The sequence below is a fragment of the Podarcis erhardii genome (assembly GCF_964252035.2).
Source record: "Podarcis erhardii genome assembly, chromosome: 5".
Classification (NCBI taxonomy): domain Eukaryota; kingdom Metazoa; phylum Chordata; class Lepidosauria; order Squamata; family Lacertidae; genus Podarcis; species Podarcis erhardii.
The window spans coordinates 56,606,612-56,625,778 of NC_138509.1; the positions used below are offsets into that span (position 1 = coordinate 56,606,612).

A 19,167-nucleotide genomic window follows, 5' to 3' on the forward strand; every position below is an offset into this window, starting at 1 on the left:
GCTGGCTTAGTCGCGTCGGTGCCCGCGTCGACGCAGGCCGCATGTATCTGACGAGGGAGGAGGCTGGGTTCTTTGGAGGGAGGGAGGGAGGGAGGGAGGGGAGAGAATAGGGTAGTGGGCGGAGCTTGTGCGTCGAACTCGAGACGGACGTTCTACGTGGGAGGAATGCAGTGCGCGCGCATGACGCAGTTGCCCATGGTAACCGGGAGCCGCGTAGAGGATGGTGAGTGAGAGATTAGGAGAGGGAGAAGGCCGAGGGGGGCCCGGGAGGGCGTTGTGGGAAGCGGGAGCGCAGAACCGGCCCTCCGCCCTGTGGTGGGTGCGGGGCAGGATCCGTCCTGTGGCGGCGGAGCGCTCCGTGTTGAGGGAGGGGGATGCTGCTCTCTAAAGGGATGGATGAGGAGACGATGAATGGGCCTTGGCTGAAGGGAGGGGCGGGAGTCGTGTACCTGGAGCTGAAGGAACCGCTCAGGTGACGAGGGGGACGGAGAGGCTGAGATCGCCAGATTTCTATTTTTTATTTGTTATTTATTTATTTATTTATTTATTTAAATAAGGACCCCTTCATCTGTTTTATTATTTCAAAACCGCGAGTTATTGGATGTGCTCTGGGAAGCTGGGAGAATAGCATGTAAAGAATTGCAACACGGTTACCCACCCCCACCCCCTATGCAATGAGATACAGTACAGTCTTCTGCGAGACTGAAAGGTTGCTGTTCAAGGGGCGATATCTTCGTTCTTGTTTTATAATGACACGTGGCAGCTGTAAGCAGGACAGGTTGAGATGCGATTTGCGGGATTCTCAGTGGGGGACCTTAGGGGGAGAAGAGAGTTGGTTGGGTTGTTGAAATAACTCATTTTCGAAGTGGAATTGGGTCATGAGGAATCCCGGGGTTTTCCCCACAGATGGTCAAAGAAAGATGTGAAATAGAAGTCAAATGCACCTTGTTACAGGGCTTTAAATATACGCAAGAACACATTGCAGTTTGTTTGTTTTTTAATTCTGGTGTTACAGATCTTCTATGTGTTCATCTCCTTACTAGCTTACTTGATCTGCAGCAAGCATTATCTGATAAGATAAGAAGAGTCAAACTGGATCAGAGCAAAAACTCTTCTAGTTCAGCATTCTGTTCCCACAATGGCCAACTAAATGCCCATGGGGAACCTACAAGTGGAACATGAATGATATAGCACTTTCCTATTATCTTTCCCCTACAGCTAGTATTTAGAAGCACCTTGCCTCTGATTTTTCAGATTGTAAATTGCCATTGTGAATAACAAGCAATGATAACTTTACTCGCCATGAATTTATATTCATTCATTTTTTAAAGCCAACCAGCTTGGCAGCAAATTCCAAATTTTTAACTAGGGTGTGAAGAAGTACTCCCTTTTGTCTTTTCTTAGTTTCCTACCACACATCTTCACTTGATCACCTTTGATTCTAGAATTATGAGGGAGTTCAGGAACCACTGCTTACCAGCTTTTGCACAATCTTATAAACCTGTATCATATCCCCCTTACTTCCCCTTTTTTTTTGTAAATGAAAAAAGTCCAAAACATTCTAAGATGAAAGGGGTTTTGCTCCAGCCCCTTGATTTTTGTTGTTGTCTTTTTCTGAACCTTTTCCAGCGTTACAATATTCTTTTTGAAGTGATTTAGAGGTGTACAAAGTATTCCAACACTGCTTCCTTCCCTATAAAGTGTGGAAATATAGCCTGTTAGACCTTTAAAATAGCCCCTTCTAAGTGAGTTACAAAGTTTCCCACTTCCCCCAGCAAAGAAGACTACCACACACTTGGAAAATTAAAAATGGTTTATCTACAAACTCTCCAAAGGTCAGATTCATGTGCATTCAGAAAAAGTTGCACAGGCAGTAAAACTTAGCTTAGTTACAAAGTAATAAAAGTGCCTAGAGATTACAGTGGTACCTTGGGTTACAGACGCTTCAGGTTACAGACTCCGCTAACCCAGAAATAATACCTCGGGTTAAGAACTTTGCTTCAGGATGAGAACAGAAATCGCATGGCAGCAGCAGCGGGAGGCCCCATTAGCTAAAGTGGTATCTCAGGTTAAGAACAGTTTCAGGTTAAGAATGGATCTCCGGAGCAAATTAAGTTCTTAACCAGAGGTACCACTGTATTGGTATAGGAACTGAAGAGTGGCTGGTGAGAGCCATGCAATTTTGCTGGAGCAACCAACTCAAACCTTCACATGCTGAGCTTCTTGGGTACACTAAGTGGGGTGGGTGGGTGTTTGTTTACCTCTTTCCTCCCAAGGTGAAGGGAAATGACATAACTAAGCCTGACAGGGTAGCTTACTCTATGGTATCAACCCCTTCATGCATTAATTAGACTTAAGCATGTTGGATATCATAGAATCATAGAATCATAGAGTTGGAAGAGACCACAAGGGCCATCGAGTCCAACCCCCTGCCAAGCAGGAAACACCATCAGAGTACTCCTGACATATGGTCGTCAAGCCTCTGCTTAAAGACCTCCAAAGAAGGAGACTCCACCACACTCCTTGGCAGCAAATTCCACTGTCGAACAGCTCTCACTGTCAGGAAGTTCCTCCTAATGTTTAGGTGGAAACTTTTTTCTTGTAGTTTGGAACCATTGCTCCATGTCCGCTTCTCTGGAGCAGCAGAAAACAACCTTTCTCCCTCCTCTATGTGACATCCTTTTATATATTTGAACATGGCTATCATATCACCCCTTAACCTCCTCTTCTCCAGGCTAAACATGCCCAGCTCCCTTAGCCGTTCCTCATAAGGCATCGTTTCCAGGCCTTTGACCATTTTGGTTGCCCTCCTCCGGACACGTTCCAGTTTGTCAGTGTCCTTCTTGAACTGTGGTGCCCAGAACTGGACACAGTACTCCAGGTGAGGTCTGACCAGAGCAGAATACAGTGGCACTATTACGTCCCTTGATCTAGATGCTATACTCCTATTGATGCAGCCCAGAATTGCATTGGCTTTTTTAGCTGCTGCGTCACACTGTTGGCTCATGTCAAGTTTGTGGTCAACCAAGACTCCTAGATCCTTTTCACATGTACTGCTCTCAAGCCAGGTGTCACCCATCTTGTATTTGTGCCTCTCATTTTTTTTGCCCAAGTGCAATACTTTACATTTCTCCCTGTTAAAATTCATTTTGTTTGTTTTGACCCAGTTCTCTAATCTGTCAAGGTCGTTTTGAAGATATATGTGTCTGATTATCCCACACTCTTGGATTGTATATTTTAATCACTGGTTTTGTGATTAAAAATTTGCTGTTAATAAATACAAACTATTTAAATTGTTGTAGCCTATCCTGGGACCTATGGGTGGAGGGGTGGGTAGTAGTGATTATGATGATAATTTGAAGTTGTACCATAGATTTGTCTTGAGGATGAATATTCAAAATCATTATTCATAATTTCTGTAGTATTTTTCAGAAATATGGGGAAGCTTCTGCACTTCATCAGTATTTTGAAAAATACTGTAGCTGTGTGATAATTGTTAGCCCTCACAGCTTTTTCACATAAAGTTATGCTACTAATGCAGCTAGTACTAATACTGTATGCAGCTCAGCCCTGAGATGCAGGACTAAGACAATCAAATACATTTCATGGCATCAGCTAGTTTATTAAGGCCATGACAAATTCACTCCACACACTCTTCCACCCAGAACTTTGTAACCTAATTACACAATGGACCATTAAGTATTAATGATTATAGACCTATCTTCCATAAATTTGTCTAATCTTTTAAAGTCATCGAAGGATATAGTTCTATGGTTTCCAGGAGGACATACCAGGGAGCATAGGATTTTGAGGATCTCCTCTGCTGGCAAGAAGTCCCCTGCCAGCTGCCTTTTAAAAGGCCACACTATTGCCCCTCTGCTGTTGGTGCAAAGACAAATAGCATTTTAGGGTGGGGCAGACTGAAAGGCTTGCACACATTATAGTTTAGCCTTAGCTGTGTTAGATTGATGTCATGTAGATTTCCTCCCTTCCTAATCCCACATTCCAAGACAGGACTCAGCCATATAGTTACTGTGCCACACACTTCTACCTTGCCTTACCACAATTGCTGCTAAGGCTGATAGTTCTGGGACAAAGAGAAGATAGAATTCAATGAAATCTACTATTGGGGAAGCAACCTTAGAGACTATTTTACGGGACAGCTGTACTTGACTTGATCTTTAGAGAAATACCACATCAACTAAGTAAACATTTGCTGGTTACCAAAGGCAGATTTCTTTGTACTTGCACTCTAAATTCATTATCAAAGCTTTATGGCTAATCCAGATAAACAGCAGGTATTTACTTCTCTCCTCTAATGGGATTCCGCTCTCTGTTCTTTAGTGATTGGCAAGCCTCCCAATAGCATGTGTGGCAATTCTCTCTATGGTATTTCTTATATGGGTCACTTCGGTAGAAAATAACAGGTATTTTTTAAATGTGTATTTTTCCCCATGACGCTTTCCCCTAAGTACATATTTGAAATCTTCTGCATTTGACCTATAAATACATTATTGATGTCAACAGTTATGTTACACTGATTGCAACCGGAAAACTGATAGAGCAGGGGTCAGTAGAGCAGGGGTCAGTAACCTTTTTCAGCCGTGGGCCGGTCCACCGTCCCTCAGACCATGTGGGGGGCCAGACTATATTTTGGGGAGGGGGGAAATTAATAAATTCCTATGCTCCACAAATAGCCCAGAGATGCATTTTAAATAAAAGCACACATTATATTCATGTAAAGATACGCTGATTCCCGGACTGTCCACAGGCCAGATTGAGAAGGCCTTAGGTTGCCTACCCCTGGTGTAGAGTTAAAAGAATAGCAAGTTTTAAAGAAGGAGAACTATAGCTATTTAATGCTATGCTTTAACATTGTACTAGGACATGTAACTGTTCAAATAAACCGACAATCTGGTACTCCCTCTGTATACTTTATATTTGGATATGGAGAGTATTTTGTGGCGCTCAAGGGACAGAGTGCTCTAGTAGTGGATAGACATGGCTCATGACATACTTAGATCATGACAACCTGAGTTCAAGGCCTTATTTAACTTGTTTGCTGATCTTGGGCAGCTTAATTGCTCTCTACCCTAGTTTGTGTATTAGTCATAATAGGGTTGTTGCTTTGAAATAAATATTTACTATGAGGTATTTTGCAGCTTTAAAAATGATACAGAAAGGGGACAAAACCCATCCCAAAATAAATATTTTCAAGTTCTACTGATTTCAACAGGATAACTAAATGCATGTTTATAAGTGCATGTCTTAAAAGTGTTCTCGTTGTTGTTGTTAATTAGGTTTATAGACTAATTTTCAGGCAATATCCCTACCAGAGTGATTTCCAACAACAATTAAAGCATTATGAACAAATTTAAATCATTCTGCACAGTTAAAATAAACAGCACCTAGTACAAATAAAAATACAAATGCAGAGGAGGGGGGGAAATCAACCGAAGTCCTGGGCAAAAAAATTTGAGTTCTTAACTACTGGTAAAAACTCAATGGTTGCTGCAAATATTATTTGGAGAGGAAGGGAATTCCATGGTTGGATGGCCTGTATAAATGCAACACCTCTGTCTCTGCCAGATCTCAGTGTCTCAATATAAAAAATGTATGGCTGGATCATGTCCAAGATTAATATGTTAGTGGTTCCCTTTATGGCCTTTGTGAAATAACTGTTGCTTATCAAGTGTGTGCTCAGAACAAAATAACTTACACCAGCGGTGTGTTTTCAGCCTAAAAAATTCCTTTTGCTTCAGCATAGTTTTTCCTGACAAAATGCCAGTAAAGATGTTCAGTTATTCTATGTTTGGAATGTAAGATATGTTTGGTTTTTGCCCACACTCAAAATATTTAATTATTTAAAATTAAAACCAACAATGATCCCATGGAACTTATTATTAATATATGCATCCTTGATAGAAAAGAACATCTTTCCACAACTGATAAAATAATTGAGTTCTTATTGTGTACCCTCGCTTACACGTGTATACTGCTCTCCACCTAGACGGAAGGAACATATGCTAGGGTTTTTAAATAAGTCATGGTGAGCCACAGAATAACTTTTTCTAAATGCTATGGAGGGGATTAGCAATGAGACGAAGCTCAAGTATTATTTATTAGAAAAATGTATTATGTACCTAAAACAAAGAACAAAAACCAGAGTTTAGAGTTGATAGTTGGCTGTGATGTGACCAAGAGCACTTCTTATAATTTACTAAGATGTGCTGTTGGCTTTAAGAATGTTGCAGCCAGTCATATGAAACTGGAGGAGAAACCAGCACAGGGAAAATACAAGCAATAACAGCAGATGTCACAGGTTACTTGTGGCAGGTTGCTAGCAAAGCTAGCACTAGAAAGCAGATCTTTTGGCTTTAATAATATTTTTGTCACCCAGGGGACAATCTGGCTGATCTGCATCTTATATAGATGTAAGAAAGCAGCCCAGATATATTTACATATCAGTGCCCAACATGCCCTTCCAGCTGACACTTCTTTTAAAGTAGTACAGGTGTTTGAGTGTTGGCACCACCAATGTGCACAATTATTTCTAGCATTTTTGCAATGCAAATAAACTCACAGGGATCTTCTGCTCCCAAACCCTGAAAGCTATTCTCAGCTCAAGGATCTATCACTTGAAATTTGCTGAACTTTCTTAGCTACACAATGCAGGCAATTGAGAGGTTTGTAATAGATACATCATGAAAACGCTGACATGTGAATGTATCATTTGCCTAGAATGGTTCAGAGAATAAATACAAGGGGCTGTGGATAATCTGAATCATTAGTAGGTAAGAATTCATGGCATGGCTAGTCGGAATGTAGAGGGTGGATTTGGATTATGGGATTTTGTATAACTGAGGATTGGCTGGTGGCAAAAGTAATAAAACTAATTCAGCAGCTTGACTGAAATTCTTTACTGCCCTAAATCTTGAGACCTAACACCCTGATATGAATGATTTAGTGCTGTGCTTTTTCAGATGTGCTGATACGATCCAATATTAATGGCAGTTCTTAACACTAGTGGGAGCTGCATGAGGGGGGCAAAATGGCCTTCAAATGGGAAGAATGAGAAGGAGGTGATAAATCTTAGGACCCCCTTCTGAGCAGATGCTATCATTTGTTGCTATAGGTTCATGGACACACCAAAATAAGGGTTAGGTCCATGCATGGAAAATGAAGTTAAGAGCTTGGGCATTCTTCTTTCTCAACTTGTATTACTGTTCTAGTTAAGATTTCTTTCTGTGTAATATATCTCTTAAAATCCACCCTGATTCTAGTAAAATCCTCATTTCAGACTCTCATTCTGTTCTGCATGGGTTGTCGTCATGTTTTGCTTGACAATCTCTTGTCTCTCAGCTTAAGCCTATTTTCTCTGTTCTCTTAATTTTTCTTCAATTGTGCTTTATTCATGTTACAGACATATATATTTCTATTTCCATTGTCTGTTGTCCCATGCAACATGGTTTTAGGACTTGTTACTTTTTTCCTTGTACAGGCTCCTACTTGGACATTTAATTCATTTATTTGGTTTGAATTGCCCTATTTATGCTCATAGCATTCACATTTATTTTTCTGCCTCAGTGCTATCTTTCGTTCTTAGGTACCTGATGAGATGAACTCTAGTCTATGAGAGTTTATGCCATCACAAATTTGTTAGTCTTTAAGGTGTGCCACAGGATAGTTGTTGTAACAAACTAACACTGATACCCTTCTGGAAATATTTTCTACTTCTTACTTGTTACGTACTATCTAGCTGCAATCTCATTCTGGATTCTACAACATAATTTTATTGTGGTTTATTTAAAAAGATATATTTTGCTGCTGCTTCTTTTCATAGTGCTGGTGTGTTATCAGATTCTGACCTATATTTTTATTTATACGTTACTTCTGTTGCAAAGTTATTGCATAGATCCACCCACTTTGATTATTTCTCTTTCTTATTTTTCAACATCTTTATCTTATTCTCCCTTCTGCTGCTTGTATTCTTCTTTCATTGTTCTGATCATGCTATCATCTCTTTATTTTCATTTTCATTTTCCCTTTCCTCTTTTTTTTTGTTTTTTGCTACCTTTCAGTGCTAATAGCCACTTGTGGCCTTGCCACTTGTAATCTGCCTTTCTTGCTTTCTCCCTTTACTCTAGTCTCCTCTGCAGCCCCTTCATTCATCAAAAAAAATATTATTAAACTTCCATCTCCCTGTGCTCTTTCTTATTTTGATGTTTCCATTCTCCCAAATGTAAGGAACTCTTTTCCTTTATCTAGTCACTTGACCCCCTCATTATCCTATTTTAGGAAATTATTAAAACTTCTATATTCTCTTTTGCATTTCTTTCTTGATGTTATTTTTTAAAATAATTATTTTAGTGCTCTGTTAATTACCAAATAGTTCTGTGTTTACTCTCCTGCTTCCTTTTAATCTCACTCATTAAGTGGAAAATCCCTCTTTCAAATCCACTTTCTTTTTGTCTCATGTATCACAGATCATCAACCTACAGGCAGCAACTTGTACATTTTGTTCATGTGTTATAAGGCTATTCAGGATCTCCTTTCTTTCTGTTTCTCATTGATTTTTGACAACGGTGATAAAAATAACATCTAGCAAGTAACATCTCCTGCCCTTTCTCACTAACAGGGTTTGCTGTCAATTCTGCGCAAATTGAAGAGTGCACCAGACCAGGAGGTAAGAATCCTCCTCCTGGGATTGGATAATGCAGGCAAAACCACACTTTTGAAACAACTCGCATCTGAAGACATCACCCACATTACTCCCACACAGGTAAGGAACGAGGCTATTGGTGCTCTGCTAAATCTTGAAGTTTGGAGGATGGAGAAGGAAGGGTGGCTACAAACAGAATCTATCTTGCAACCAAAAGTAAAGTATAATATTTTTTATTAAAAAAAAAAAAAGCTGCTACAGATGCCACAACCCCTATGTACTTTTTTCCCTTCATTTTCCTTTATTCCAATAGTAGTATACCCACAGTTCTGGGACTCATATAGCTTTTACCTCATGCAGCCACTTCCTAAGGCCGTAGAAAGCTGCGTTGTACTACTACTAATAATAATAATTTATTATTTTTACCCTGACCATCTGGCTGGGTTTCTCCAGCCACTCTGGGCAGCTCCCAACAGAATATTAATAATATATTTTTAAAAAGCAATAAAACATCAAACATTAAAAACTTCCCTAAACAGGGCTGCCTTCAGGTGTCTTCTAAAAGTCAAATAGTTGTTTATTTCCTTGACATCTGATGGGAGGGCATTCCGCAGGGCGAGTGTCACCACTGAGAAGGCCCTCTGCCTGGTTCCCTGTAACCTCACTTCTCGCAGGGAGGAAACCACCAGAAGGCCCTCGGAGCTGGACATCAGTGTCCGGGCAGAACGATGGGGGTGGAAATGTTCGTTCAGGTACACTGGGCCGAGGCCGTTTAGGGCTTTAAAGGTCAGCACCAACACTTTGAATTGTGCTCGGAAACATACTGGGAGCCAATGTAGGTCTTTCAGGACTGGTGTTATATGGTCATGGTGGCTGCTCCCAGTCACCAGCCTAGCTGCTGGATTCTGGAGTTTCCGGGTCACCTTCAAAGGTAGCCCCACGTATACTGAGTCGGACCATTGCTCCATCTCGCACATTGTAGTCCAGCCTTACTGGCAGCGGCTCTCTAGGGGTTTCAGACAGGACCCTTTCCCAGCCTTACCTAGAGGTCACAGGGATTCAACCTGCGACCTTTAGCATACAGAGCATGTGCTTTCTAAGTGAGCTATGACTCTTTTCTTCACATGTTAATATAGTGATGTGCAGATTGAAGGGGTGTGCATGTGCCCAATGGAATGGTAACAGTTGTAGAGTGCATGCATTTCTTGCTTTAAAACTTCTCAGACTATGAACACACACTAGAGAATCAGAAGATTAAACCAAGCTGCATGTTGTTACATCCTTCAATGTTGCAGTTCAGCACATACACGGTGCAGATATTTCACATGTATACTTCAAAACTGCAACACACACAGTGTCCCTCTGTCCTCTCTACATGCACCAACTCTCCAGAGCTTTTTTTAAGGGCTAAAGTATCTTTCATTAGTTGCTCAACTGACACCATCCCAATGTTGGCCAATGGATGGTGCTAGAGATTGTACAAGGTTGGATCTCCTTCCCCCAGTCCTCAAGATGGAGCACATTGCCTATGAGATGCTCCCACGCCTTAGAGAAAAAGCCCACCCTCAGATTCCAAGCTTAAAGCCAATCCCCTGTATTGTGTGGCAGCTCACTGCCAGCCTGCACCACATCCTGTTTTTCCGGTTGCACTCCCCTTTCAGTTGGAGCTTTAATTGATGAAATGGGCCCTTCAAAAGTGCAGCTGTTGCTTCTAGTTTTCTCATATCAACTCACATACAGACTTCTGCTTCTCGTTAGCCTGCACATTGGCCTCAGCTTTCAGTAGCTGAGGCTTACTCCTTGCAAGGCTATGTGATTACTTCTTATCTGCATTGTTCTCTCACCTCCTACTGCACCTTCCTTTCTTGTTATGAGCTGCAACATACATCTTTATAGCTTTGACAGAAACAGACCCTGATCCATGCAAGGCTGCTATAGCCTTCACCTTGCCCCCAGCCAATCCATCTGAATAGCAGCACAGGGTTTATTTTGTTAGGGTTTCCAGAGTTGTGATATATAAACTGTGACTGATGTCTGCCTGTGAATCTGAAGCCAGGCATCACGTTAACACCAGTTATACTTTATCTCTGCTTGTCACAGGGTTTTAACATCAAAAGCGTGCAAGCACAAGGTTTCAAGCTGAATGTGTGGGACATTGGTGGACAGAGGAAGATCAGGCCATACTGGAGGAATTATTTTGAGAACACCGATATTCTGGTAAGCATTGGCCACTGCTGAATGCTACATTAAATATCATAGTGACTTTAACAGCTAAGAAATACTGCAATCAAAGTCATTTGTTTTGCAGCAGTCAGCCAGTCTGAACATTCTTGCAGAGCCAGTGTGTGCACGTGAATTATGAAATCTGCAGAAACATTTATTTTTAACTGGTCTCTCAACAGTGTGCTATGTGACAGTTCCATTTGTTTTGCCTTCCCTTTGAAGTAGCTCTGTGTTCCAGGCTGAAAAATATGAACCAAATTACTAGGTGCAATTCTCAAGTGCTTTTCTTCTTCTTTAATACTCTACAAAACACACAGTAAGGGTGCCACCAAAGTACAACCACATTGCACAATTAAAACAACATTTTATGGAGCTCTTCCTTCCATGGCATCTTTTGAAGGACACTTATATGACTCCCAGATGCCTTTTCCTTTTTGAATGTTCAAAAGTCTTCACATTCATTATCTTAGTAATATTTATGACAACAGTCATGTAAGATAAATCAGTATTATCTCCATGTTGCAAGTGGTGAACTGATGCTAAGAGATTACTGCTGCCTAACTGGCCAATCCAACTATCCTGCTATGCCAGATCTGTCACCAATGTGACATAGCTGCAATGCTGCTCTCAGCAGCAGAGGCAATGCTATAACAGTAGGTGGAGAAACAAACAGCAGTACACCAACATGTACAGATAGCCCATAGTATCCCTGGAAATTCATTAATGACCCTCTAATGATAAGGTTCTACAAACAAGCAATTTTTTTCAAGGGCTACACACAGAAAAAGGAGTGTCAGTTATAACATCATGCCAGCTCCATACCTCAGTGGAGAAGAGACCATGCTCCCTCCATAATAGGTAAAACCTATTATGAGTACAGTGCTTCTGCACAGGAACTCATCAAAACACTCCAGAGAATACAGTCTTACTAGGGCGATTCAGATGCAGAAAAGGGAGCAGTATAGTTCCCTGTCTAAACAGCCACAGAAGCAGACGAGTGGCATTGTGCTGCCCTGCCCAGGTTTGTTCCACATAGTAGCAGTGTTCTATCAACATAAAGATTCTACTGGCAGTAATCCTGCTCACATTGGGGCTTATTGCTGGTGTATTTCCCCTGCCCTATTGGAATTTGGGATAGTAGTAATCACAGCCTTTCCATTGGGTGAAATTTGAACTGAGAACACATAGCCTCTTCCCTGAGGTGTTATCCTATACCAGCTCATTCAGTTGGCTTTTTGAAGCACAGTTGAAGAAGCATTTAGAAGGCCTGCTAACCAGAGGATAAAGGAAGACAAGTCCCTTGATGATATTTTGCTCCTTGGCAAGGTCTGCTTGGCCGACAGCTTGCCATTATTGCTATCATGGCTTCATCAGTGAGGCAGTAGTTCATTGTTGGATGCAGAAAGGACTGGTGATGGACAAAAGTCAGAACTGCAAAGGGCAGACTGAATACTTGGCTTTCTCCGGAAGGCAGCCATGAACCAATATCTATGGGTTGTATCCAGACTTTGTGTAAGCCTAGCACCCCATGGAAAGCTCTGTTATATAGTAAGAGGACAGAAGGCACTCTGTAGTGTGAGCAGTCTTTTACACATGCAGAGCCTGAAAAATCCTATATATTGATTTATATATTTATTTTCTATATAACTATATCAAAAGCATCTTGCAAAAACAAAATGTCCAGGTGAAACAATAAAAATGTACAGATAAAAAGCCGAAGGGCAGTTGTGACAGCAAAAATGAAATAAATCAAAGAAAAGCAGGAAGTATATAGATTGCTCAGTTAAAAGCCTGGAGAAAATAAAAGATTTGGACACCCGAAGGACACCAGTATTGGTGCCTCACAAACCTGCCTGGGGAATAATAATAATAATAATAATTTATTATTTGTACCCCGCCCATCTGGCTGGGTTTCCCCAGCCACTCTGGGCGGCTTCCATAAAAACCAGAAATACATTAAAATATCACAGATTAAAAACTTCCCTGAACAGGGCTGCCTTAAGATGTCTTCTGAATGTCAGGTAGTTATTTATCGCTTTGACATCTGATGGGAGGGCGTTCCACAAGGCGGGTGCCACTACCGAGAAGGCCCTCTGCCTGGTTCCCTGTAGCTTTGCTTCTCGTAATGAGGGAACCGCCAGAAGGCCCTCGGCGCTGGACCTCAGCGTCCGGGCAGAATGATGGGGGTGGAGACGCTCCTTCAGGGAAGGGGATTAACAGGCAGGGCACCAGAAACAAGTGGTGGAGCGCCATGGGTGGGGCACCATTGCTCTCTCGGCTTCCCAACACAGCAGGTCACTGGTGCTTATTGAGAGGGGAAGGGCAAGGTGTGGGAAGCTTGGCCCAGTGTAGGGTGTGGCAGTGGGAGCATTGGATTGGCTGCTCCTGCAGGGCATCATCACTGAAAAGGTGCACTCTCCTGTTGGCACCTGTCTTAACATCTTCCAGCAAGGGAATCTTGAGGAGAACTTCCAAAGTAGATCTTAAAAACATACTCCAGTCTGGTAAAGACGTGTATCACTGACATTACCGGGGAGGTTCTATGGAAGTTAACTGCAGGCTTCAGGACTCTACCCCCTTTTTTGATAGCAGCAATTAACTGAACATGTTCCAAGTGCAGTACTGCAGGCACATCCATTCAAAAAGCAGAGTATCTGTTGTAGCTAGGATAAAGGATTGTGGGATGGGGAAGTTAGCTGCTAAGTGATTAAGATCATTTTACCAGTCCCCCTGCCTCCTCTTCTACTGAGGGGAGGTAGCATATGCTAACGAATGTCTGTAAATCCTGTATCTTGGCAGGTTTAGCTAAGTCATGAAGATTTCAAACAGTTAATCAACTATTCAACTCAAATATCTATGCAGTTCTTGGATAGAGACAAAGATGGAAAGTGCTTTTTTAACTTCTTTATTTTTCAGTTTCTAAAAATACATATAACAATCCCCATAAAGCCCCACTGCCCAAGAAAGGAAGAACTAAGTGTATGTTTAAACTAAGACCAAATGGATACTTAGGAACCCCCATCATCTCCAGTCTAGGAATCTCAACAAGAAAACCTTGACGTTTGCAAACACAAGAGTAGGCAAATTAATGTAAAATAATTTTTATCACTTCAATCCATTTTATGATTTATGCCATCATTTGCCCAGATTTCCTTTATATCTGATTCACTTTGATTGCCTATGGGCATTCTTTCTTTTTTAAAAAACAAACCTAAATCCATGAGCAGGGGCATTCCCCCTTTCTGATCTATCATTTACAAAAATGTTTTGAAGGAAATGCTGGAACACAGAACCCAAACTAGCCCCGTGTGCCTTGGAAACAAGACAGCTTGCTAACTAAGATGCCTGTCTCTGCTCTAAACTGAAGAGTATTACACAAGTGAGAGGCCCCTCCAAGAATATTTTTAACACATGAAGTGATTGCACATTCATAAACATGCAGGTGTTCTTGAATGGGAGATACTCCAGCTACCCACACCTGTGCTATTTGGAAGCTATGCACAGTCAAATAAAGGTGTGTATATTTGAATGATTGCATATTCAGACACACACCTGCAGCTATTTGGCATCGAGCCTTCTAGTTATGGGAAGTAGGCACTTGACGTGTATCTACCTTGGTTGGTGCATTGCTGTTCACTGTGGCATTGCCATAAGGTCTGCAGTCTCGAGTTGTGAATGAGATGCTTTTCACAAGTTATGCTTAGATAAGAGGTCCTTGGGGAACAGCCAGATGCTATAGGGATCTGGTGGATGCTTCTGTAAGTGCAGCCTTCTTGTCTGAGGACTAAACCAGTGTTTCACCCTCACAACAAAAGTGCCCCATTACTATAAACATTGTCTTCTTTGGGGTAATATACCATTTTGCCCCATGGCTGGTTCTGTAACTACTAACTAACCTAAGAATCAAAGTTGTTGAGGCTGGTTGCCAGGCCATATGCCCAAGTATTACAGTGACCCAGTTTTGATGAGCATATCTTATGTTAATAAAGCTGAGATGTGAGTGAGCCTTTTGCCTAAGGTCATGGCCCCTTTCCTCCCTACCATTTTGACACAATTTCCCATAGTTTCCTGTTTTTTTCCAAACCTGGAAATTATGGTTACTATCTTTGGAAAAACCCAGAATTCTAAACCAACTTCAATATGTGGTCTACATTCCTGGCTTGTTACAAAGATGGTAACCATAATTTCTCAGTCTGGACAAAATAAGACGACACAATTAATTAGAAAAGGGGAGCCAACATGGTGTCTTCTCAATGTTGTTGGACTGCAGCATCCATCATTCCTGACATTTAGCTGGCTGAGACAGATGGGAGCTGTAGCCCCACAATGTCTGGAGGGTACCACATCGCCTACCCTTGAATTAAAGATTCAGGTCGGTAGCCGTGTTGGTCTGACGCAGTCGAAATAAAAATTAAAAAATTAAAAATTGTCCAGTAGCACCTTATAGACCACCTAAGTGTGTTCTGGTATAAGCTTTCATCTGAAGAAGTATACATGCACACGAAAGCTTACACCAGAACAAATTTCGTTGGTCTATAAGGTGCTACTGGACAATTTTTATTTATTTTTATTTTTATTTGAATTACAGACTTCCTGCTTTAATTGCAACTCACATGAAGGGAGAAGGTAAATGACAGCCTGTTTCGACATGGCTTGTTCTTTCAGCTTGTTAAGATATGTTCATCCAAATGTGGCCACTGTCTATCTTATTTTCAGTTGAATAATATAAGCTAAAATTTGGGCTGAATGCATTGATTTTCTGGAATCTCTTCTTGCTGGCTGTAAGTTGTAAATGGCTAACAATAGCCAGGGGTAAGAAAATTTTCCATCCAACCCACAAAAAGGAAGATGACATTATGGGGAGTAAGAAGATGCTGATGGGATATAAAGATCTATGTGATGAACAATTTTTAAAGACCCCCTGCTTCCTCTTCTGCTGAGGTGTGGAAGTGCATTAAGGCCCCCACCCATCCACCCACACTGATTATGTAATTATAGACACATTTTAGTAACTTATCACTTGGTAAATGGATGTTTGTATGTATTCACACACGCCAAAATAAATATCTGTGCCGAATCTTGCCAAGGTACAACCATCCACCGTCAGAATAATGGGAATTTTCAGACATGATATATAGGTTAATAAAAGTTTTCCTGACTGCAGGTTCCTTAAAAAGGAAGTAATGCCAAGTCAACGTGATTAGAAATGGGCTAGTGGGAAGACTTGTTTTTTCACATTGATTATTTCTTGGCTAATGTTGCATTCTTAACTATTTTGCCTTTTTTTTTAGATTTATGTCATTGATAGTGCAGATAGAAAGAGATTTGAAGAAACGGGTCAGGTAAGTAATGCACAACTTCAGGAAATCGCTGTATGCCTTTTTCTATAATGTATAAGTACATAGAACACTGTCAGACATTTGAAAAGGGACTGATGTACAGTTTGCCGTTTTAAAAGCAAGCTAAGCCTTGTTAAGTTTAAATTATTGTTTTCTACCAAATGAATTAATGAACATTTAGGCTACTCTTCTGAGTTTTTAAGCTCTTTTCTGTTTTCCTCAAGTAAAACCCAAAGAAATAGGATTGTTCTGCTGGGACAGTTAAGACTGGTACAGCTATAGCCATTTCTAGCTATCTGGCTACCATAATTAAGACTACAGAGATTTGTATAGCATACAGGGACATAGTGCTCAATTACAGAATACACAGCATGGATGTGCTTCTATAATAATGTGCTAGTGGTGGTGGACTACAAAGTGCATCAGAAATAATCGTGCATTGATAATCTTCAACAACATCTGTAAAGGACTTGCTAACCACCCATCTATGAATTCTGTTCTACCTCTTCCAGTATTGTTCCTTCTGGTACCTTTCGCCGCAAGTTTAGGACTGGAAGGTTTAACATTCCCGGGCACCTGCCCATTATTAAAGGCCTGTTTCCTTACAGTTCTAAGGCCATCTTACAACAAGTTTAGAATGAGATTTAGCAGGCTCCATTTCCCATTTTCTTTAACTATCTAATCCCTAACGCATTCATTGATATTATCAACAAATGATGTCTGTATGAGCGCTTTGCATCCCTTTTAGTAGCCAGAACAGCTGCCTTTTATGAAGATGAGCTTGTTTCTGGATAGAGATTTTATCAGTGATGTCCTATGCATGAATTACAGTTGATTAAACTGGAACAAAGTTCAAAGCTTGCTGTTAGCATTCCTGCAGAATTTGAAGCATATGTAGGATAAAACCACCTGTTTTCAAGGGCTGCTCAATTCTACTAGCAAGTCAAGTTATAACTGTGCCAGCATGTATTTTTGCTGTGTCATCAGTGCTGATCTCTAGAGGGTTGGGATTGACAGTGCCTTGAAAACAACTGGTAATATTGGACTGAGCTAAAACTTTCTCCGTTCCATAAACAGAGGGATTTGCTTTTAAATCTTTGTCTCAGTAATTGTATGTACCAGTTACTTGTTTTACTATAACATCTGTGCTTCGCTGAAACATTAGCATTTACTATTTGTCCTATATGTTACTAAAACATGTACAACTACTTAGATACAACAGTCAGCCTCCCATTGCCAAAGGCTTTTTAAAAATACTGGCTGCATCTTTATGATTCTTACAGGAGCTAGCGGAACTCTTAGATGAAGAGAAGCTAAGTGGTGTTCCTGTGCTCATCTTTGCGAACAAACAAGATTTGCTGACGGCAGCCCCTGCTGCAGAGATTGTAGAGGGTCTGAACTTGCACACGATCCGTGACAGAGTCTGGCAGATTCAGTCTTGTTCGGCCCTCACAGGAGAGGGTGTGTCGGTGAGGAGGCAGTGTTTATTCTGGCAGAATAGCCTTTCCACTGGTCTGAATGAGAAATGCACACACACACACACACACACACACACACATTCTGGATCATAATGTATGATGTATTTATTGCAAAACTGGAAACTCAAGAAAACAAAGCAAAAAATGTATAGCTTGGTGTGTGGAGGGAGGTAAAGACTTCTAACACAGACTCAGGCTCTCTCATGAGATTCTCCCTCCTCCTTAAACTTAGAGTCTCCATTACATCATTAGGGTCTCATGATGCTGTTTCAACATTGCTTGCCTGATCTATATACATATACTGTAGGGTGGTATTCAACTGAGTTTTATTCAGAGTAAATCAAAATTAATAGTTTTAACTTGGCCATTTTCATTTACTTCAATGGGTCTTCTCTGAGTAAAACGTACGGTAGTTGACTACCACCCATAGTCAGGCTGACTTGTCAACTACAACTTTCAGTGAATTTTCTATTTCCAGTGACCACTTCCCACCAGGCAGCATTCTGTCTCTCATTCCCTCCCTCCCTCTCTCTCTCTCTCTCTCTCTCTCTCTCTCTCTCACACACACACACACACACACTTTAAGGGAGGAGACAAACACTTCATTTTGGGAAACTCTTCTATAAAAAAAAATGTTTGGCAAAATACCTTGCATTATATTAATATTAAATGTATCATGGGCCCAATGGAACATTCTTCCAGTTGAGGTTAGACAGGCCCCCTCACTGTGGAACTTCTGGCACCCACTGAAGACTTTTTTTTTTTTGTTGTTCCAACAGGCATTTTGGTTGTAGTCTGATTTTAGAGTTTTAACTGAATTTTACCTTTCCTTTGCAATGTAGTTCATCTACATCACTTGGAGACAATTGTATCTAAGCAGTATATAAATTGATAAATTTGCAGTGTGCAAAGCCCTCAATGCAGTGTGTAAAGAAAATATCAAAATAAAAATAGTTGAGCATTAGCTACTCAACATAAATTACATACACACATGCACATACATCACTAGATACAGAATAAGAAAGTGGCCACTCTGATCTCATATTAGATTAGTAAATTGGATTTTGCTAGCTTTGTGTATCTTGTGGTGGTAGCAATGGAGAGCAGTATCCTATAAGCTATTTTAATTGGTCTCTGTTTTTGAATGTGACAGCTTTTCATTTCTTTGAAAACTGGACACCGACAGTGAGCCAGTCATACAAACTGCCCACAGATGGTAGAATGAAACATTGCCTATGTTGCAGATACGACACATAAACACTATGGCCCCCATCCAGGTTGATTCATAGGCAATTAACTATAAACTCCGGTGGCTTTGTAAGGATGAGGATGCACAACTGCATACAGATCTGTACACAGATCATGACAGATCATTGAGGCCTGGATGAGCACCACAGTGTGGATGGGGAGACCAGTGAGCATCTGTCATGCATGTGGAAGGTTATTTCTGCACACAAAATATCCC

General features: G+C 41.0%; 1 protein-coding gene across 1 annotated transcript in view; it reads left to right on the forward strand.

The window, feature by feature from the left end:
- The first annotated feature begins 90 nt into the window (after positions 1–90).
- Positions 91–19,167, forward strand: part of ARL3 (ARF like GTPase 3) — a 32,393-nt gene continuing 13,316 nt past the window's right edge. The window contains exons 1-5 of the mRNA XM_081861723.1: positions 91–223; positions 8,639–8,782; positions 10,763–10,879; positions 16,177–16,227; positions 17,508–17,693. Coding sequence (XP_081717849.1) covers positions 221–223; positions 8,639–8,782; positions 10,763–10,879; positions 16,177–16,227; positions 17,508–17,693 — 501 coding nt within the window. The 5' untranslated portion in view covers positions 91–220. The remainder of the gene's footprint in view (positions 224–8,638; positions 8,783–10,762; positions 10,880–16,176; positions 16,228–17,507; positions 17,694–19,167) is intronic.